Genomic DNA, 22,796 nt, shown 5'->3' with positions numbered 1-22,796 from the left:
GGTCAACCGCAGTGACCCAGGCACAGATTTCATTGCCATTTGGGATGAAGACTGCTGTGGAGGTGGATTAAGTGCGAATTTTGTAGAAGGGGTGAGTTTATGGGAGGTTTGAGGAAAGTGAAGGAGCTCTGGGTGCTCAGATGCTTACCCACGATTGTTTAATACAGATTTGTTGCTGTTTGTCACTTTAGCTGCCCTTCTGTAATCAGACTCGGGGAGTATTCCCTTGCCACCCCTTTCTGTGCTTATTTATGTTAGTGGTGCTTTCCCCTCTCTTCAGCCAACTTATATTGGAGGAGAGTTAAGGAGAGTTGCTTATACCGGGAAAGAGACACCTAAGGCCCTCTGTTGCACTGTATAGCCCAGGATCCCTGCAGAGAATGAGAACCAATTATAAAGGATAAGTCTGGCTGAGCTTGGCTGCCTATTTTCAAGTTGCTAAGCAGTACTCTGCATCCCTTTTCCAGTGCAGCAGCTGCTGCTCCTAAGAAGAAAATCCAGACCACGCTGTCCAATTTGGTTGTGAGAGGAGCTGATGCCGTCCTCCTGGAAACAAAGCGAAAACTAGGTAATTTTCTGGCTTCTTAGATGTTCCCTTGCCATAATGTGTCTAGGTTACAGCTTTTGTGTGTTATTGATATCCTACCTTTTTCCTTTCAAGGAGTGCAAGGCAGCTTACACAATTCTTCTCCTCCTCTCAATCTTATCCTCACAACAACCCTGTGAGGTAGGTTGGGCTGAGAGTTTATGCTTGGCCTACAGTCACCCAGTGAGCTTCATTGCCAAGTGGGAACTAGAACCCAGATTGCTTGGGTACCCAGTCCAACACTTTCACCATCACACCACACTGGCTTTCTTAAATTAGCAAATAGGTCTTGGTTGGTTAAAGGGCTTGAAGAGCCGAGTGAGCATTACACTTGGGGCCCTGCTGAGGCCAGGGGCTCATTCAGTTCAGAGGGTCCCCAGATGCAGGCTTCCCACTCACCCTGGCACTCAGTCTCTGACTACTTCCTGCCAGGCTGCTCCTCCCATCACTCTTGGGCTCTTTGTGTCTTTTTTGCGTTCAGCTTTGAGCACAGGTCAGCCATGCTGTGGGAGGAACCACAGTGTGATTGGCATTTTGATTCCTCTGGATGGCCACATAGGGTCAGGGGCATGCTGGAGAAATAAACTTGCTGGGCCTGATCGCAGCTTTGCTATGCACCGTGCCCAAGGCCTTCAGAAGGTTGAAGAGAGAAAAGGCTGGTACTGCCTGGTGAGGGGATGGGGAGGGGGAGGAAAGAGCACCAGAATGGGAGAGAGAGAAAGAGAGCATATATACTAAGAGCATGTCGGGGAAGTAAGACATGGGCTGGGTATTGCTGCCCTAGAGGGGGTGTGGGGTCTTGAAAGGGCAGGCTCCCCCATCCTGGCACTGTGATTGTATGGCAGGGTGGTCTTTGTTTGGGAAGTAAGCACTTCTGCTGGTGAAAGCTACCTGAGCGTCTGTTAATAAAGCTGATTCTGCAGTCTTTTAGAAAGATTGCAAGCCCATCTTATGATCGCAATTGCCTCTTATGAAGGAACAATAACTGATATTAAGCATTACTGTTGCAATGGCAACAGTGAATCATGGTTACTGCTGGCAAAGGGAGAAGGGAAATATTGTGGAGACAGAAAAAGAATGAACACATTCCTGAGATGGGCTAAAGCAGAAAGGGTGTATGCTGTAGAGACAGGCTCCCAATTTTCAAATCATAGTTAAACCACTCCTCATTGAGCACTGTTTTTATATTGTGCTTGGATGTTGTTGTGCTGCCAGTAATACAAACTAACTTACTCAGCATGGATGACTTAAACTATCACTGTTTCATAGTACTTGTAGACTTTATTTAGCTGCCTGTGAGATTTTAGCATGCATTGCCTGACTCATTTTAAACACAGGTTCGCAGTCATAAATTTGCTTTGCATTTTTTGGGGAGGGGAGGGAGGAGAGAAAAATATGTATAAAATATTGTGAGTCTTTGAATCTTTTGCATGGTATATTTTGTTTCAGGTCTACTAAAGGAACCTTTGACATGCTCAGAAGAATTCAAAGAATTGTTATCAATGCCCTCTTTTGGAGCAAGAAACCTAAATAAGCACTTAGCTAAAGCCAGCTCATCAGGTATGTCTGAAAAGAAAATGAGATACATCAGACTCTCACTGACCAGAACTGCTTCATCTGGAACTTCATCTTTCTTTTCCCAGCATCTGCTGAAAAGCAGACTCCAGCTTTCCAGTCCATCTCGGCTTCAGCACTGCTGAAGCAACAAAAGCAGAAGATGCTGGAAGTCAGGAAAAGAAAATCTGAAGAGTTACAAAGGAGGTAACATCATTTGGATTTTTGTTTTTCTGATCTCTGGGTAGGGAACACTCTTCAAATGTCCAGGCTTCTTACATTATTGTTATATGTAAAGTTATTACAAAACCAATAAATATGAGATATCCAGATTTAGAATGTATAATGTGAAAGAAAATTACTATTGGCATATGAACGAAATAAACTCCAGAAAGCAAACAAAAGTAGAAATGAAGGTGGTGGTGGTTGTCGTCATCTGGGACTGCCTTTTACCAGGTCAGACCATTGGTCCATTTAGTGAATTATTGTATAAACTGACTGACAGTGGCCCTCCAGTGTTTCAGAAAGAAGTCTTTCCTCAGCCTAATCTGGAGATGAGATAAATTTATCGTCATGGAAAAGAAGTCCAATCAGGGTTCCTTCTGTCCCCACTTCTGCTTCCAGATGAAATAATTCCCATTTACTTCTAAAATGGTTGCTTCTCTTGATAAAGCCCAACAGTTCAGAATTCTTATGGATTTCCCACTTTTGTGGGTCTGACATTTTTTCCTCTCTAAGCAATCTCCATGTTTTTTATCAGTGACATTGTACTGGGCACCATCAGTTTCTTCCAAGTACAGAGTATCTCAGATAACCAGAAAGAAGGATCCTTAGATTTAATGATGGATTGAATCGTATAATTTCCCTTAAGTCTCCTAATTGTTACCTTGAATGTTTTTAACATGGGGGCATGACCGCCAATAAAGTCAGCATTCAGACTACCATACTTCCAATAGCCCATTCTGTTAGTGTTATCAATACTATTTAGGTTTGTCTAAATTTTTGTCCTTCACATATACCAAGCGTAAGCAGAATACAACTGACTTCATCCACTGATGCCTCTGGTTGATAGATCTCAGTGTTCTGGTAAGAAACAAAACGGATTTGGCAAGACTGAGGTCTGCTCATCCCTGTGCTAGAACATATGCTCAGATCGTGCCTCACCCCTGCATGTCTTGAAAGTGTAACCTATAGTGCAATAGGCGCTCTTCTGTAGCAGCACATGGCAAGGTCATGGTAGCCAGTCTTTCTTTCTAGGAAACCTGTCTACCATTAGCAATGTTCACATTGTAGAACCCTAATAAACTTCTGGCAGACCCCAAGTCTATCTGAACACAGTTTGAAGGCTGCTGCTATAGCAGAGAACAGGCATTTCTGTAATTTTAAACTTTCTACTGCTCCACCAATTCATTATTTTTTTCTTTTTATTGAAGGTTTCTAGAAAGTACAACTAGAGAAAATGCAGCATTAACACCACTTTCCTCAGGACTGTCTGCATTTCAGTCTCCAGTTCCAGGAGCTGAGTTTCCTAAGGCTGCAAAGCTGTCAAGTCCCCAAACTCCTAGACTTGCAGCAGGCTTCTCTGAAGGAGATGATGTCCTCTTCTTTGACAATTTGCCTACTCCAGCCCCCAAACTGAATGGCTTGGCAGAAGCTAAAAAGGTAACAGTTCCTTAAACTCTTAGTGTGATCCTATTCAGCTAGTATGTTTATCAGTGTGTGAAGGATTTAACATGAAGGACTACGGAAGTTTCTCAAACTAAAAGGCATGATCCCAGAATTTATTTATTTTTTTATAATTGATAATTTTTCCTGTTGGCTTTGACCATCTAAGTACCTTCACAAATCTGGTTCTCTCCAGATATTATGGTTGTCAACTGCTAGCAGCTGGAGCTAATGGGAGGTGTAGTTCAAAACTTCTGTAGGCGTCAGGTTGGGCAAAGCTGATCTATGCATGCAGTTTTAATAGCGGTTTTCCCAGTTTTGGATATCTTAAAGTTAAGTAATAGGATAGTAACATAAATGATACAAATAAATTTATGGTCTCTGAATTCTGCAAGTTGTATAAATTACACTAATTTCAATGTGCATAACTTCTACTTTGTCTGATTTTTAAAACATTGTTTTACCAGTTTGCTGTAATATATTATTTTATTAGTTATGGGGACAATTCAGATGCAAAAATCACAGGTTAATATATCACAGTATGTAAGACCAAGAATGAGCTTTTGGATTGCTATCCACTCTGCTTTACTTTCATGTCTGGCTGTGGTGCTTCCATGCTGTTTTTTTAAATCACAGTTTACCACTACACCTGAATTAGGAAACCATGGTTTAATTTCTGTTTATAAACCAGAACATGCAAGTAAGATCAAATCTTGGTTTTCTGGACCTGGACCTTTTATTAAAGGTTCTTAAATAGGGTCGTTTGCCATTCCTAGTAGGTAAGGAAGACTTTCCCAGCTAAATCAAATCTCATTAATTTTTCCTTCAAACCTGATTTCCCTAAATTCCAACCTACATACATAAACAGGCTTAGGAATTTCCCTAAACATCCTTAAAAATAGAAGTATAGATGCTGTATACCAGCCTTCCTTGGTCTCCAGTTATGCGATTCCCTCTAGAATGATACACATGTTTCAGGGTGCAGTTGCCAAAGTTCCCTCCTGTCAGACATAAAAGGAACCTAAACTATATTATGTGTATATCCATCTGCTTATAATATTTTCACATTGGGTGTAACTCCATGATTGAAAAATCTGCTGTTTCAAGGCTAGAGTTAAGGCTAGCTTGTACTGGTTCAGACTTCCCAGAGTCAGGGAACTGTAAAGCAAGGCTGATGCCTTAACAGACAGGTCTCACAATGTCAGAAATGGTGCTTGCTTAAAATGTTCTCTGCATGTATCTACTCTTTCCTTGGTCTTACAGACTGAAATCCTTATGGGAAGGATGCCTTGGGCCTGTATTGCCTCCCAGAGCCTTTGAAATAACTTCTGAAATAGAACTTTTGAAAAGGCATGTGACAGAGTCCATGCTAATCCATGGACCCCTCCTCCTATTACAGCATGAGACTAAAAATCTCTGTGGCTAATAATTAAGAACACATTTTTTAAAAAACTAAGGTATCATTTAAGGATAATTTCAGGAAAAGGAAAGCATGAAACAACTGAAATCAGAACTGAAGTCTCTTGCAATATGTTGAAGTAGGCAGACAGGAAGTTCAGACCTTGGTGAATGTGTGCGTCCCATCAGATATATACCCGGAGATATATATACCAGCAATTACAGTGGTTCCTTGGCTCACGAACATAATCCTTTCCACGACTCTGGTTGTAACCCAAATTGGTTGTGACCCAAGTCAAATTTCCCCAGAAGGGAAATTTCCCCATAAGGTTCAATGTAAATAAGGTCAATCCGTTATGTAACTATTTTTTTTTATCAGAAAAATCTGAAACAAAGTGACAAAGAACAACAAAGTACTGTGCAGTACAGTGGAGAACACTAACCTAGGTGTGGGGGAGATTATTGTTTTGAGGGAGTTCCCCTCCATAAGGACATTGGGGAGATCTCTTTCAGGGGTTTCCTCTCTCTGTCTCTTAGCCACAGGGTAAATTTTGGCGAAAAATCCGTTTGATGTCATTTTTTTTCCCTGCACTGCATAACCCTCCAGAAATGAGAGACCACGTTATTGTTCATCAGATTCAACGCTCTGTTCGTTCCAGTTATGCTGGGGTGGTTCTTCTCAAAGAAACCCTGGCATAGGTGCGCTCCTGCAGGAAAGACAGGCGGAATCTCGGCCATCTCCCCTCCCCCAACCAGCAAGATCGCAGCCAGCTCCCCACCACCCCCAAGTGGGGAGATGGCCAGGATTGCAGTTGTGTTTGTGCAGGGAAGACGTGCGTGATCACGGGTGTGCTCCTGCAGGAAAGACAGGCGTGGCACAGCACAGCCGTGATCACGCATGTGTTCCCTGCACGAATGCGACTGCGATTGTGGCCATCTCCCCACTTGGCCCGGTGTGGGTGGGATGGCTGCGATCTTAGTCGCCACTCAAAGTGGAGTTCGTGACCCAAGTCAAAATTTTCATGAATTTTTTGTTCATGACCCAAGGCGTTCATGAGCCAAGGTACCACTGTACTTACCTTAAAATATCCTAGCCTGCTTTTGGGTCTCTTCTTGCTCAGAACATATCAACTAAACTTCCCAGCCAGGAATTTTCCCAGAAGATAAAATGGAATTCATTTTAAGATTTTTGGGGAAAGGGGGAAGCAAAACAAAACTCAAACCCAAAGTAAAATCACTTGCAATATATAGAACTGTGCAAGCAGGAAGACACACACAAGCACGCCTATATTGGTGCATGCATGGATCAACAGTAGCATTTTTTTAAGCATTTCCTTACTTTGCAATGCTCCGGTATACCTTTTTTTAAATAGCTTATCTGCTTTGGTGACTCAGTAGAAACCTTCCTTAGAGGGAATTTTCCCGGCAGATGCTGGCAAACTAGGTAGCCATAAAAATGGCCATTTTGATTCCCCCCACAATACTGCAAGCATGGCATAATGGGGAAATCAAAAGGACTGCCACTGTTTTCCCTTCTTCAACAATCTATACCTGCAGCAGAGAGGCACAAAGGAGACGTCAACAACTGTGTGGGCTTATGGTGAATCCTATTGATGCTCATTACTTGTTAAAAAAAATTGGGTTTTTTAAAAGGAACTTGCAACAAATTGCAGCTAGCCCAATAAAAGAGGAAATCATTAGTATCTTAGCTGTTTAAAAAATTTCTTCTGCCATTGTGGGCAAAAAGGTGGCAGTATAAATTCTCAAACACAATTTTGAGAAGAGACTGTTAACTTTATTCTACATGCCACATAAAAAGTAGGGGAAATAGGGTTCCATTGTACCTTAATGGGCTCTCTTGGTGCATCCATGTTGCTCTGTCTTTTGGCTGAGGCCTTCCTCTTTGATGAGGATTATGAAGAAAATGAAGAAGAGGGAGGAAGAAGGGGAAAGATGCAATAATAATTGCAATAATTAATTCACTGCCCAGCACTTCACTCTGAACTCTCATAGTACCTTTTGCTCATCAGACAAGGTTGACTTCTGTGTATGGGTCTAACTCACAACAAATGATTTGGATGAGTCTCCTTTAGTTGACAGTGGGAATCCTAAAGTACATTTTAGGGGTTTGGCTTTTGAAAACTCCCAAGTTTGTGCATCAGGCATCATGTAGATCTGGACTGGTGAAAATGCAAATGGCAGGAGTATTTTGAGCACAGGTATCCTTTACTGTCAGTGATTATCTTTATGCTCTTTAGAAGCACTCTTACCATTGAATCAGTTTCCCAGGTAGGATCACTTGTGTTATTTCTTAAAGTCTGATCTGCATGGTGACGCATGTATAAAACATAGTTTAGGAAAAGAGAGGCAAAAGACTTTTGTCTTCAGCTCCAGTAAACTTTGCTGGTTTTCATATTAGTCTTAATCAGAGTCCTTGGCAGCCTGTCTAATGCCTTTTCTTCATGTTTTGCCTTTTTGCTTCCATTTTCAGATGGCAGCTATAAGTAAATTGCGTGCAAAAGGCCGGATCCTTTCCAAAGAGGACCCAAACACTATCAAACGGAAACGATCTGATCTTGATGTATTGGAGATTGCTGAAAGAGTTGAGAAAAATATCCCTGTTTCAGAAGGTATGGAAAGTGCAAGGCTTGGTTCTCTTTGTAAAGCTGCCTCAAGTATGTCATATCAGAACTGCTGCCAAGCTGAAGATTTCTGGCTTCAAGTCTCTGCCTGAAGCAGCAGGCACAAAATGACGCAGACAAAGCATTGTGTCCCACCCAGGCCTCTTGTGAGATGAGGGGGGCCTAGACTATATGCCTGCTCTGTTGAAATCCATGGGAATTTTCACACTGGTTTCTATATGAGCAGACGTGAGAGCAAAACTGGAATAGCGGCCTTGCCTTCAGCATTGTCATCATATCACTCTTGCCATGCTTTGTTGCCTTTTAAGCCAAGCCGAGCTCGCTTCTGTCATAACACTTTCTTTAGCGTTATTTGTTTTTCGGCGCCAGGCCAAGACCTTTTTATTTAAACGTTATTTTAATTAATTGTTAATTTATTTATGGGTTTTAATTTATTGCCTTGATGTTTCCAGTTTTTATATATTTGTATTGTTATTTATTTGTTGGAAGCCGCCCCAAGGCTTATGCGAATGGGGCGGCATACAAGAATCCCAAACAAACAAACAAACACTTTCTTTAAGGTAAGCTTCATGGCTCTAATGTAGCTGTGTGTGCACATGCATTCTCATTTTGGATTCTTTCTTCTTAATGAAGGATTTTTTGCAAACCCATTTCTAAACGCTGGCTTTGGCTGACTGGTCTCTTATTCCCTTTTCCTCTTTTCTCAGTTCTTGGCTATAGATTGGGAAATGCTGGGAATTTGCCCTAGGAGCTACTGTTAAGTTGCAGGAAAATTAAAAAGAAAAATCACTACTAATGGACCAAGTCTTTGAGAAGTGAACAGCTTTGGTAGGCTGTATAATGGTGTCTCTGCATATTGTTGAGTCTGAGTTAGACCATCAGTTAGACCATCAGATCAGACCAAAGGTCAGTCTACTCTAGGTAAATCCTTATCTCCAGAAATGACCAGGCTAATGACCAAGCAAATGACAAGTAAGAAGGTAGAAGAGCTCAGGTTTAATGAAATGCATTAACTTTCCCCTGCTGTTGCAGACTATACGTTGGAGTTGATGGCTAAGAATGTCTGCGTTTCTCTTCGTTTCTGTAGACACTGAAGCTGCTGAACCTGCAGAAAAGAAGCGGCGCCAACAGCTTGCATATTTGGAGTCTGATGAATTTCAAGAGATCTTGAGTGCAAGATCCAAACATACAGGTATCCTTAAAGAAGTAAGTATCAGCTACCCATAGGAGGACTCGAGTTATTCAAGATGGCTGAAAATACTGGAACTTGAATTTTTGATAGCAAGAAATGGAGACATTACAAATCTTTAGCTCTTTTTAAACTAACTGATTAGAAAGTGCAAGCTTTGCAGTGCAATTGGACTGCAACTACATTTTGCAGTATAATTAGAATGGCTAGTTAGAATTGTCTTTACAAATACTGGGATGCAGGTGAAGGAGGAGTGGACCAAATGACATTCAGGTTGCCTGCTTAACTGTTGCAATAGAGATTACTTTCCTTGGAGACACTTAAATCTTTTTTTTTTTTTTTATCTCTTGTTTCTGGGCATCTGGCACCCAGCTATGCCCGTAACTTCCATAAAGTTGCAGTCCAACACCCCTGGAGGGCACCGGTTTGGGGAAGGCCTTTGTAGGTGCATATGATGTGATGTGCATATGATGCATTTTCTAGGAGTGGGAAATAGAGACATTTCCACACTCTTAGAAAAGTAGGATTTCCATTTTCTAATGCAGGAAAGAGACATCTGGCTCTTTGCTAGCTCCTGGCTCCCCACCTGTCAGAAGCAGGGAATGATGCTGGTGGGAGGAGTTGAAATAACATCAGTGGCAGCAAGACTTGATATTGAAACGCAGAGGTAGAATCCAAGCTGGCCAGCACCTTCCCAGCTTTTCAAGTGGACTGTTGAAAAAACTGTCCCAAGAAGAGCCCAGCTGCAGAAAAAAAATGTTTTACTAACTAGGGCCAAAAGGAGGTTTTTGTTAGTTTGCAAAATAATTGTGAAATTTTATCTCAGTTATCAGACATTCACCTTGATTGCTGATGTTTAGGGTGAAATAGGCGTCCTTTTTAGAACAAAAAGCAAGTTTGAATAATTTTAATATTCCAAATATATGCTTTTCATCTCAGACAATTGAACTTTGTATGATCTTTCTGCTGGTTCAATAGATGGCACTCTTCTCTTATTTTGAGTCAACACTGACTGGATTGATTGGCCTTGCACATTTTGAAAACACCTGTAGCTATAGTCCTGATACGTTGGATTCTGACAATCAAAAGCTTTTCTTTTAAAATGTCATTGACCCAGCTATCTAAATCCACAAAGTTGCCCAGATAGCTTTCTACCTTTTTTACACATGCTTATTAAGAACTTGATTAGTTAGTGAATATTCTGTGCAATTGAGCCATGCCTGAGTAGTGATTCAAAGCCAGAGGGTTGTTCAGATAATACCATGGGGAGTCCCATGTTGTCCTGCCTCTGCCATCTGTGCATGCAAGCCAAAACTGCACCATCAGTTCCAGGACTGCACATCAGTTCCATAGTCCCAAATCCTATATGTCATTCCTGTGTGGATGCAGGAAGGTGGGAAAGGCTGGGATAGTGCACCATACTGGAGTGAGTGTTAGTGCGTGCATGTCCCCTCCATACAACGCTTGGGTCAGCATCATCAGAACCTTCCTGTAGACTCCAAGACTCAAGGAGCAATTGCATTAGGAAGCTAGACTGTTGGTCCAAAACAAGCAAAACCAAGCAACCCTAACTCTGCCAGAGAATCACAAATCTGGAGGCACAGTGGGATCAGTTGCAAGCAAATGTGCAGACTGCATGATGCTACAAGTGCAAACACACTTGTTTCCGGCGTTTCCTGATACTTAAGGAAACACAGGAAACGGACTGGAGCCAAAGGAGCAGGGGATAGAGAAGCTACTTGGGCAGGTATGGGGATAGCATTAAGAATTAAAGGTTCAAGGAGCAGCACTGTCTAGGACACTTTGGAGGGTACGGAAGCTGCTCCCACTTGCATCTGTAAGTTTCTGGGGCAGTGCTTAGCTGTAGTCCAAAAGGCATCTTCAGTGTGACAATTACATGGTCCTAGGTTTGCATATTGCTTGTACAGCTTTCCTACTCAAGGTCCACTCAGGATGCCACCTCTGATGCAGATGTTACTGCAAATCAGCTTGGCTACATTGCTTCTGTCTTGTTCAAAGCCACCTGCAGTTTTCAAAAAGTTGGTGTGAGTTTGGTAGTTTCTCTGCAGCCATGAGCATTAGCATTAGAATATTAGAAACAAGACAACAAAAACCCTGAACTTTTACTCAAGCCTGCCTCTGCAACTTCTTTCTGGGCTGCAATAAATTCATGTGAATTCCAACATAACAGCTGATCTTTACTTTTATGGCAAGGATTCTTGATTCCTGTTGCAGTTGTGCTTCTGGGTTCATCCCTAAGAAAGGGGCATAGTGTAGATCAGGCATGGGCAGACTAGCTCAAGGGAAAAGTCACATTCAGTAAACATTTGAGAGCGGCAAGATATGAACAAATATCTATTGTTATTATTTATTATGACATTGCTACAATTACCAGACTAGTTACTGCTAGCAGAGGTGTTGTGAGTCTCTATCTTGGCTGTGAGTCATTGAAATTCAGGCTAATATATTGTCAAGACTGTACAAATTAGCTCTGTTGAAGTCACATGACTGAAGTACCACAATTGGTTATCCCAGCAGGCTGGTCCGGCTGCTCAGAAAAGAAGTTGAGTCAGACTTTTTTTTGGCTCTTTTCATGTGTCATTTGGGCTGCTCAGATTAGAAGTTGTATCAGGCTTTTTCGTCCCCTCTGCGAGCCACAAAATAAACTCAAAGGGCCACATGCAGCTCGTGAGCCTCCAGTTGGCCAGCCCTGGCATAGATAATTTCCTGATCATGTCAGATAACACCAGCATTCCCATGAGGATCACAAGTTGTACTGCAATCGTTGTTTGTTGTTGTTATTTTTCTGTTGTTAAGCAGATTTTAGCAAGGGGCTATTATAGGCTTGTGTGAACACTGAGCTTAAAATCATTTTTTAAAAATACCACAGTATGCATGGATATTGTATTACACTTGTCATCTTTTTTGACAAGGAATCATTTGAGATGAATTGCTTATAGCTTCTGAATGTTTCTCCCTATTTCAGAGATGAGCAGTTAAACAAAAAACAAAGTTCTGTATTCTGTTAAATCCACATTTAACACAAATCATGCTGCTGTGTCTCAGCTGTTTGCACTCCTAGATTAAAATGTCATTTTTCTCTCTTCCAGTTTGAGGCTGAGTTGCAGGAACGCTATTTTGATCCCTTAGTGAAAAAGGAGCAAATGGAAGAGAAGATGAGGAGTATCCGAGAACTGAAATGTCGTGTTGCGACTTGTAAAACAGTGAGTGAAGCAGCTGCTTGAGTCTTGCCTGTCGTGTGGCTTGAATAGTGCTGAGATGACAGCTTGCTTTGATCTTCAGCAGCTTGTACCAGTCAATTCTGGACCATTTTTACACAGAACACACAGAATCCATATGGCACTCTTATCTAGATACCAGATATGCATAGCAAGAGTTAAAGCAGGGGTGCTGAAATTCTTTGAGCCCCGGGGCTGAATTCCATTTTGAAGAAACACTTGTTGGGAGACGGGGAGAGTGCATTCCAGTGGTGGGCAGGCCCAAAGGCAAAGCGGGTGGAGCTAAAGTACTAGAAGTAAAAGCATGTTTTAGTTTTTCCTACCAATCCTAGGTCAGGGACCTTGCCAGACAGGTGGCTTCCTTCATAACATGCAAGAGGTCCTATTCCCTGCTTAGACTCATAACATGGGTGACGGTCTCATGGGCACATTCCCTGCTCTCAGAAGCCCTCACTGGATCCAGAAACCTCCAGGAAGCCCTAAATAATCTAGCTAGAGCTGCTGGATTCATGGCAGAAGGTTCTGTGGCCTCTTCCAGTTGGCAACTTTGTCCATGTGGTGTACCGTGGGTTCTGGCTGAAACACTGCAGGACTGCATCGAAACAAAAATAAACTTGACCATCATTCGCTTCTTGTAGGTGGGGATCGTTTTGGAAAGCCATCATTCCCACGCTAATAGAAAACAATCCAAAGGACACAGTCCATCCAGCGAGTCATAAAAAAGAGGAGCCTAGAGAGATGAAGTCATAGCACTCCTTTTGTCCCGGGGCCTTGTATTCTACCTTTCAGCCCAAAGCCATTTCCAGTCTCAATGGTGAGGCTGCTGTCAGTCAAACCAAGGAGGAAAGCAACTAGGAAAGCAGCCCTGAGCGCGATGCCAGTCACCTTGGTTGGCGTAGCACCTGTGGGATTCTTGGCACAAATGGGATTTCATTTGTTCAGATGGATGGGTTCTGGAGATGAACCATCTCAGCCATGCTTTCAAATCCTGAACTGTTCCAGGATTGTTTGTATCCTCTCTAGTGTCCAAGTATCAGAAAAACACCTTCTTTTCAGCCGTAGAACATATATTTGATACGAGAACAGTGTGACCTATCTGGACAGGTCACATTTATGCCCCCCTCCCATAGGGTTGAATCAGAAAAAACCTTTCCGCTTCAACCTATTACAGTGTGGTGGCAGGGGCACAGCACAAAAGCTGGGAAAGCAAAGGCCTAGGGAAGGCGGCTTAGCCTTCTGGGGAACCCCCAGAGGGACCAATTTGATCACCAGGTCCAAAGTTGCTCACCCAGAGTTACAGGTACCACTGCACTTCTGAAGGATTGTGGCAAAAACAAATAAAGCTTCAAAATGATTCAGCTGTGATGCTTGATGAATGCTAGAGACCGAACTCGGCTTCCCAAGCAAAAAGAACAAGTAACTTCCCTCTGAGGCATATGATGACACGCCCTGAGTTTTGAAGCTAGCCAAGTTGCCTTTTGAAAAGTTCTGTCATGTTTGAAAAATAGTAGCACTTGAAGGCTGAGTGCATGCAGAAACAGGTAGTGCCTTGGCTATGGACCTGGCAATGCATTCCTCTTGTGGGAGGGGAAATATTCTTGCTGAATGTGGCAACTCGATTGCTGATGAGAAAATCATACAGAAACCATGGGGCACCAGTGTTAAAGAAAGGGTAGTCACGGTCAGTATGCAGCTATTCTGTGTTCAAGTTGCGAGTATTGACAATCAGGTGCAGCAACTTAGACCCAGGGACCAAATCCAGTCCTCCAGGGGTCCTAGCATGGCCTTCTGGAGTTCTCTAGATGGCCATGGCTTTTCTCTTAATGCTTTTGCCTTCAGACCCACTCACCACTGGACTGCAGCTCCCCAAAGCTTTGCTGAAATGGAATTTGGATCTTGGGCTGCAAGAAGTTCTGATTCCTTCCCTGAATGGCTTGTGGTCGAGGTATTGGAGGGAGTGCCTCCTCCTGTATACACATTCTTACATCAAGAATGCTGGTGGGGATCTTGGGGATGTTTCATTATGCAGAGAGGGGATGCAGTTTGGCTGTGCTGCCCCCCTTACAGAATGCCCCTCCCTCAGAGGCCCTGTGAGTGGAAAAACTGGCTTCACTTTGGTGCGGAGTCAAGACCTGGCTGTTCATTGAAGCTCTGGGGTCTTAGTGACCGTACTTTGGTATGTCTTGCCATTACTGTTTTTACACTCATTGTTGGGTTTTACTATATTTTGATTTTAAGTCAAATCGCTTCTGTTGATCGTATACTGGCCTGAAAACTTTTGACAGAAGGTGGATTAGAAATATTTTAATTTATGAAACATGAGTACATACCTTGGTTTGTAACCCTACATGTGTGCCAGCTTGTCTTCCAAAAAAACCCAAAATATTCACAGCCAGAGCCCAATTATAGAATTGGCTAAAATTCCTTATTGAAGTCCTATGGAATACATTGGGAACAAATCAGTTTCAACTTGAAGCTTACCTTTCCATCAAGTAACTCAGGTCAGCCTATCCAGGGGCTTATTCCATTTTACCATTGCAGGAGCCCCCATGAGGCAGACTAGGTTGAGGGACAGCAAGGTGTTCCATGGCCTGATCTTCCCAGTCAGATCCAGCATGCTACCTATTAATTTATGCCACAGTTTGTCTTTGCTATACCGGGAGCTTGTGATTCTGATATGTCATACTGAATGCCCATTTGTATTGAAGCATTGCATGAGTTTCAACCATTAAAATTCATGAACTTATTCTGCTCAGCCTCGATGCAGAAGTCTGTTGCATGTTCTCCCATGTTACACTAAAAGGGCAAAATGTGGTGATGAAAGAGTGAACCCCTTCTGTTTCTTTTCCCTCTCTGCTTATGCTAAAGTGTAAGTACACTTATTTCAAACTACTGGATTCATGTGCGGAGCAAAAGCACGACTATCACTGGCATGATGGCATAAAGCGATTTTTCAAGTGTCCATGTGGGAACAGAGCTATATCGCTTGACAAGCTTCCGAAAAAACATTGCAGGTAGGAAAAATGGGGTATGTGCGTGGGCAGGGAGAGGAGGGTTCAGTCAAACTGAGATTTGCGCATTCCCTGAAACTTACTACATTTATATGTTGTAGTTGGCGCCACCTTTCCATCAAAAAAGGCTTTGGCCAGACCTTTGCATGCTAGCCTTGGGCCAATGCACAGGCTGCTTCCTTGCTGACTGGGGAGCAACTTTGCCTTTGTCCCATCTCAGCAGGAGTCAGTTTTTGCCCTGATTCCTGAAAGTCTGATTGTTTTGTTGTAGGTACTGCAAATGAATGAGCGAATGAATGAATTTGTGACATGTATAAGTATAAGCAAGGTGACTCATTCCCAGATTTAGAACAGCACATTGGTTGAACCTGCATTAGAGGACATCTTGTGGGAAGCTGCCCTTCATGTTCAGCAGGGTGGGTGATACTGTGTGGTGCCCAAAATGTTGAGGAGGGAGCTGGTGTAAAGAAAGAGGGGGTTACAAGGTGACTAGACCAGTGCTCCCTCACTCCAGCATCACTGCTCATTGTTGACTAGTTGGAGCAGAATTGGATTTAAGTGTCAAGGATGTACAGTATATCACAGAAGTGAATACACTCCCCACATTTTGTAAATATTTTTTTGTATCTTTTCATGTGACAACCCTGAAGAAATGACACTTTGCTACAATGTAAAGTTATACAGCTTGTATAACAGTGTAAATTTGCTGTTCCCTCAAAATAACACACAGCCATTAATGTCTAAACCACTGGCAACAAAAGTGAGTACACCCCTAAGTGAAACTGTCCAAATTGGGCCCAAAGTGTCAATATTTTGTGTGGCCACCATTATTTTCCAGCACTGCCTTAACCCTCTTGGGCATGGAGTTCACCAGAGCTTCACAGGTTGCCACTGGAGTCCTCCTTCACTCCTCCATGATGACATCATGGAGCTGGTGGATGTTAGAGACCTTGCGCTCCTCCACCTTCCATTTCAGGATGCCCCACAGATGCTCGATAGAGTTGAGGTCTGGAGACATGCTTGGCCAGTCCATCACCTTTACCCTCAGCTTCTTTAGCAAGGCAGTGTTCGTCTAGGAGGTGTGTTTGGGTTCGTTATCATGTTGGAATACTGCCCTGCAGCCCAGTCTCCGAAGGGAGGGGATCATGCTCTGCTTCAGTATGTCACAGTACATGTTGGCATTCATGGTTCCCTCAATGAACTGTAGCTCCCCAGTGCCGGCAGCACTCATGCAGCCCCAGACCATGACACTCCCACCACCATGCTTTAGTGTAGGCAAGACACACTTGTCTTTGTACTCCTCACCTGGTTGTCACCACACACGCTTGACACCATCTGCACTAAATAAGTTTATCTTGGTCTCATCAGACCACAGGACATAGTTCCACTAATCCATGTCCTTAGTCTGCTTGTCTTCAGCAAACTGTTTTCAGGCTTTCTTGTGCATCATCTTTAGAAGAGGCTTCCTTTTGGGACGACAGCCCTGCAGACCAATTTGATGCAGCGTGTGGCATATGGTCTGAGCACTGACAGGCTGACCCACCACCCTTTCCACCTCTGCAGCAATGCTGGCAGCACTCATACGTCTATTTCCCAAAGCCAACCTCTGGATATGACTCTGAGCACGTGTACTCAACTTCTTTGGTCGACCATGGCAAGGCCTGTTCTGAGTGGAACCTGTCCTGTTAAACCGCTGTATGGTCTTGGCCACTGTGCTGCAGCTCAGTTTCAGGGTCTTGGCAATCTTCCTATAGCCTAGGCCATCTTTATGTAGAGCAACAATTCTTTTTTTCAGATCCTCAGAGAGTTCTTTGCCATGAGATGCCATGTTGAACTTCCAGTGACCAGTATGAGAGAATGAGTGATAACACCAAATTTAACACACCTGCTCCCCATTCACACCTGAGACCTTGTAACACTAACGAGTCACATGACACCGGGGAGGGAAAATGGCTAATAATGCCCAATTTGGAGAGTTTCTAGGGGTGTATTCACTTTTGTTGCCAGCAGTTTAGACATTAATGGCTGTGTGTTGCGTTATTTTGAGGGGACAGCAAATTTACACTGTTATACAAGCTGTATACTCACTACTTTACATTGTAGCAAAGTGTCATTTCTTCAGGGTTGTCACATGAAAAGTTATAATAAAATATTTACAAAATGTGAGGGGTGTAGTCACTTCTGTGATACATTGTATATTTCATTGAGTAGGAGTAGGATCGAGGGATTTTTCTTCAAAATAAACTGTTGCAGAATAACTACCAACAGAAACCAAAATAATCCTAATTTTTTTGTCTCCCTCTTCCAGCCATTGTGGACTCTTTAAATGGGAGCGTGATGGAATGCTCAAGGTAAGAGGAAATCCAAAGGTATTTATCAGTTGAATTGTCCTGCTTTGGCAGGTGCCATTAGCACCAAAGATGAATTTCTGCTTTCAGAAAATCCAGATGACATTATCTGGAGTTTATGCCTTAGAGATGATTGACAATTGAAGACTGAAACTCAAAGGCGCAAAATGTTGAGAGATGAACTGATTTGTTGACCAAATGACAATTCCATAGTCAGCATATGAATGAGAAACTGCTGCTGTTTGTTTAATTTATATCCCACTTTGCCCCTGAGGTTCTGACCTGTATATTGAACATTTTACACCAAAGTAGCAATTTGGGAGGTATTGGGAGTATTTGAGGTATGGGGAGTATTTAGAAGAAAATACATTACTTGGTTTGGGACCATAGTACCTGACACGACACCTATCCTGACCTCAGTCTGCCCAGACCCTGCAATCAGCATCTGGGGCTTCCTCCAACTGCCACCTCCAAGGGAAGCCCCAAAAGAGAGGGCTTTTCAGTGGTGCACCTCCTCAATTGTGGAATGGCCCACCTGCCACCAACTTTGTCATCTTTTCAGCATCAGGTTAAAATTGTCTTGAATTCCAAGGCATTTAATAGCATATGATGGGTTATAATCTCGCAGATGTTATAATCTTGTAATGGCCATTGGTCCAGCTGGGACTAGAACACACTTTGCTTAACTTCTGTAGACTCAGCATGACTGACTCAATGAGGTCTGTCTCTGAGGGAGGGGGAAAGAAGCACTCTGCAGCTGTGTGTGCATGCGTGCATGTGTGTATGTACGTACATACAAGCTGGTTTGCCCTCATGCAGCTGAATTTAGATAGTAGGGTGGAGGGAACTACTAGGTTGAGGTTTTCTTATTTCAAATAAAGCCACTTCCTTTTTGGGGGGAAGAGGGGCTTTTAAAACTGCTTTTTAATCATCATTTCCTAGTTATTTACTGTACATTGTCTTTGTTAGTTTATAAGTGCAATCAAATAGGAGGCCCTCCTCTGTGCCTCGTTGAAATGAATGGGCTTGCACAGGTAAACCTCCTGGTGATTATGCCCAAAGTTGCTTAAATCAACTGTGATGGCTGAGTGTCCCATGCATGGTTTCCTAATAGTCTTTCTTCCAATAATCAAAGCAAGGCTTCATTGTAAACATCTCTGTTCTAGGAAAAGAAAGGTCCCAAGATTGGTGCAGAGACTCTTTTACCCAGAGGGGAAGAACAAGCCAAATTCCTCAACAGCATGAAATAATTGTAGAAAATGATTTCTCTTCTCTGCATTGCCTTTTTAATTCATCTTGTGTCTGGTAAAGCTCTACCTTTCAAAATGGAGAACAAGTCTTGTCTTTATCAAAAAATAAAAGAATTAACCTTTATCATCTAACCACCCTTCCTCCGGAAATACAGAATAACCCTCTGCTTTGAGCCTTCTTTCTTTGATTTGAAATGTTCAATATGCAAACCTTATGAATTTTGAAGAGGAGCCAATTTTCTTTCGCTGTAAATGGTATATTTACCAAGAATTTTGAAGATAATTCCTTGGAACTGCCATGTAATGACAGTCTTCTCCTGACAGTTCCTGTACACGTGACTGTAGCCAACAAGTATTTGGCTGTAGCATCTGAAACTACCTCAGGAGTGCTATGAGAAATATTTATCAAGGTACCAAATCTAGAGAGCAAGGCTTTGCAATACCTGAAATACGATACTTTTCAGATTTCCATTCAAGATCATTTTTGTTTTCCAACACCAGCAGCCAAATATGTGACTGTTGTACCTCACTTTGCTAATGTGCTGGCTATGCAATGTATTTTACCAAATCTTGATCTAGATTAACACTGTCTTGAGTTTTTAATCCTTCTATTAGACAGAAAATAAGTATTTTTTATTTTAGTAAAGCAAAATATTTTCTGTTGTCTTTATTAAAAAAAACCCCCTCTTAAAAAAATCTTTAACGTTTGTGTCATGCCTGGTTACTTTTATTGGTAGTTTAGAAGGTACATAGTATTTTAGATAAGGAATTAAAGCATTGGGGTTTTTTTTGCAAAATGTTAGGAAAAAGTGTATTTCTCTCCAAAGATTTGTTTCATTGGAAATTACATTTTTATTAAATTCAGCAAAATCATTGGGATCTCAAAATTGGCCAAAGTTGTGTGAAATAGAATGAAAAGTTCATAAAGTAAATGTTCTGAACAACGCTCTAAGTTGGCTCTTTGGCCTTACCTTATGTCAAAAATTGGATCAGTAACTTGAACTGTGCATCTGTAAAGTTCATACTCATGGATATTTCACCAATTATTACCTTTCAGTTTTCCCACATGTACCATATGTACCAAAACTGATTTTTTAGCTAATCAGTTGACCATACAACTAGGCTTGTGGTTACTAGAATGTCTTGAGGAATGTAAATATCTAACTATGGTGCTGTGATTAAAATGTTTACCAGTCTGATATGAAAGCTGCTGTATTTGCTGTGTAGTAAATGTTACTATGGGCCTAAGGAGGCCAGCATATGCTGTTAAAACAAATGCTAATAAATTTCACTCGAAGGCAAGGTGCTATTATTCCCCACTCTTTCCAGTTGTATTGGAAGTTGTGAAGATGGCAAGATGACTTATTCTTCCCAAGTACCGTAACCAACTGCTGGTTCAGAATTTCTTCTTTTAAACTCCAGCCCATCATTGTTCTTCTGAAGTTTTAATTGTTCAAGAACTTAAAAACTTCAACTTAGGAAATTGGAGTTGGGACAGACCTGGCTCTAGCAAAAGTAAAGGGATAAAAGAGGGTTCCACCTTTAATGTCAACATAAAAATACTTTCAAAGTATTTTTATACTTTTATACTTTAAAAGAATAATAGGAAAAGGACTGGGAAAAGGAAACAGAACCACCATGGGCAATTTGTGGTTCTCAAGATATTTTAGCCTACAGCTCTCATCAGCCTACCATAGTGATGATGAGAGATGATGGGTGTTATAGGTCAAGCATCCAGACAGCCACAAGTTGCCTACCCTGGTAACTGAAGTGAAAGTAAGTGTATTCCCTGTTCAAAGATGATGCACGTGTCTCTGAATGCTTTCTTTCAGGATGTGCCTTCTTCAGTCCTGTTGTTTACAGATCATGTAGACAATGCTATTGGGTTCCCCAAGTGTTTTGGACCTATGAGTGCATTTGGGAATTTGAAAAACTGCTGTGGCATCCACCACAAAATGCCTGTTGAATTGATTAGGCTGTGTATTATTCAGCAAAAACACAGTATCACCACAATATCTCTTTATTAAGGGATTGTCCAATTCAGTTAATTTCTGGTGCTACGATGTAGCTAATGCTTTGTTTAACTATATGTATTAGCAGCAGTAGTTACTTCCTTTTGGGAGGATGTTACACAGGTATATTTTAGACTGGAACACAGATGTTCACACACTTAAATTATTTGCCTGATTCATGGAAATTAACAACTGAAAGAGAAAATGGATTTTCTCCACCCTTTTGACAGATGAAAGACTGATATTAGAAAATTGGAGCAATAAACACTTACCTCCCATAATGTAGTGGCTTGAAGACCTTACAGTGCTTTTGCTATATGAACTGGTATCATATAGCCCCATATGGTTCGCTTTTGTTGAAGCCTATGTATAACTGTTATGACGTTCTATGCATTCCACACAAATCTGTCTATACGTAATTAAAAAGAAAAATGAAAAAAAAATGCTGCTGACCACTTCGGATACCACCCTCCCTGGAGGTAACTGCAAGTGCTGTGTTGGGGGTCCTACCTAAACAGGTGTGCTGAGACCAATGAAGGTATTGTTAAGGAAGGGGCTTCCTCTACACCCAGCTTCATCTCGCAGCGAGACGCCACCTGTGCAACTTCTGCCCTGTGTCCCTTCACTGGACTACAGCAGTTCGATACACAGAGCTGTAAGGTACAGGGAAGAAGACGGGCCTCTACAATGCTCATCCAATTTTAAAAGCCAGGATTAGCACCAGAAAATCACACAACAGCTATTTTAGTCATGAACTTTGAGTATTAAATATTGTCAATTGGTTCTGGTTTTCTTCTGGTAGTTACAGTTGCTGAGAGGTATCACTGCCAAGGGCTATGTGTTTAAGGGGCAGAAATAAAGATCATGGGAAAAGGACTGTCTACAGGGAAATACCAATGGAGAGGAGAGAATGGGAGGAGGAGAAGTGGGAAAAGAGCTTTTAAGAACTCTGTTCATGAATAATATAAAGGGCGTTGAAATGTCTGTTGCAGCATTTCATTCAGACCATTAAGATAAACATGTCTGGAATTAAATGCAGTATGTTAAAAATGTGCTTTGTAAGAGGCTTCCTTGTTGGAAAAAGCAGCCAGCCATCTGGTAATGGAATTCCTTGGTAAGAAATGTTTACTTATCAGATGGTTTATTTTCTGGACACCAACTGCCAAGCACCCATATCGAAAGCAAACATGAATTCTCTAGTTTCAATAACAAGTGTATGTCTAATCAAACTTTGTGTTAGTTCAATGCTTTACAATGTCATTCAGAACACTGAATTTCTGCCCATTGTTCTGGGAACACTTAACAGTATTAATTTTCACATTCTTGTGCTGTCTCATGAGCTGTTAAAGTAAAAAACCAACTTATGAAAATGTAGCACATACTTTGAAAGCCTCTAAAAGCATCTGCATGTTTTTAAAAAGCAAAGATGTATGAAAAGTACAGCCATAACAGTGTTGATTTCTAACTGAAGAGTCACCCTTGAGAGTCTAGTCATTGGAGCATTCATAATGGAGAACATTTCCATCCCAATGAATAGGCCCTAACAGGGTGTGCATTGCTAGCACTGTTGTTGATTCATGTCAATGAGATGTCTGGTAAAAAAGCCATCCTTGTGCTGGTGACCTACACATGATTTTGTCAGCAACTTGTTCCACTAGAATCAGTTCCTTTAGCTAAGTCTTCCCTTATAAATGAATGAAATGCTGCCGTGTAATGCTTCCTTGGAATGCTACCACTGTTTTGAAGTAAACTGTTGCTTTGCAGAGATTGCTGACCCAAGAAGGATGGGTCAACCATGAGCCTTCACTACAAGTTATGAATTTGCACAATATTATAAGGCTAGAGGAGTTGGTTGTAATTTTGGAATACCAAGAAACTCTAAAATGCAAAGGAAATGGCCAA

The 22,796-nt window shown here is 41.9% G+C and overlaps 1 protein-coding gene across 5 annotated transcripts in view; it reads left to right on the top strand.

Annotated features, from left to right (window-relative positions):
* Nucleotides 1–20,184, top strand: part of MCM10 (minichromosome maintenance 10 replication initiation factor) — a 41,703-nt gene extending 21,519 nt beyond the window's left edge. For all 5 annotated transcript variants that reach the window (XM_044423401.1, XM_044423400.1, XM_044423402.1 and 2 more), the window contains 10 exons: nucleotides 468–568; nucleotides 2,036–2,146; nucleotides 2,230–2,347; nucleotides 3,574–3,802; nucleotides 7,695–7,833; nucleotides 8,933–9,051; nucleotides 12,145–12,258; nucleotides 15,142–15,287; nucleotides 17,593–17,635; nucleotides 18,799–20,184. In XM_044423401.1, the coding sequence (XP_044279336.1) occupies nucleotides 468–568; nucleotides 2,036–2,146; nucleotides 2,230–2,347; nucleotides 3,574–3,802; nucleotides 7,695–7,833; nucleotides 8,933–9,051; nucleotides 12,145–12,258; nucleotides 15,142–15,287; nucleotides 17,593–17,635; nucleotides 18,799–18,882 (1,204 nt within the window). In that variant the 3' untranslated portion in view covers nucleotides 18,883–20,184. The remainder of the gene's footprint in view (nucleotides 1–467; nucleotides 569–2,035; nucleotides 2,147–2,229; nucleotides 2,348–3,573; nucleotides 3,803–7,694; nucleotides 7,834–8,932; nucleotides 9,052–12,144; nucleotides 12,259–15,141; nucleotides 15,288–17,592; nucleotides 17,636–18,798) is intronic.
* The last annotated feature ends 2,612 nt before the right edge of the window (nucleotides 20,185–22,796 follow it).

The sequence above is a fragment of the Varanus komodoensis genome, unplaced genomic scaffold (assembly GCF_004798865.1).
Source record: "Varanus komodoensis strain SLA01 unplaced genomic scaffold, ASM479886v1 scaffold13_3, whole genome shotgun sequence".
NCBI lineage: Eukaryota > Metazoa > Chordata > Lepidosauria > Squamata > Varanidae > Varanus > Varanus komodoensis.
This window is presented reverse-complemented; position numbering and strand designations above follow the sequence as displayed.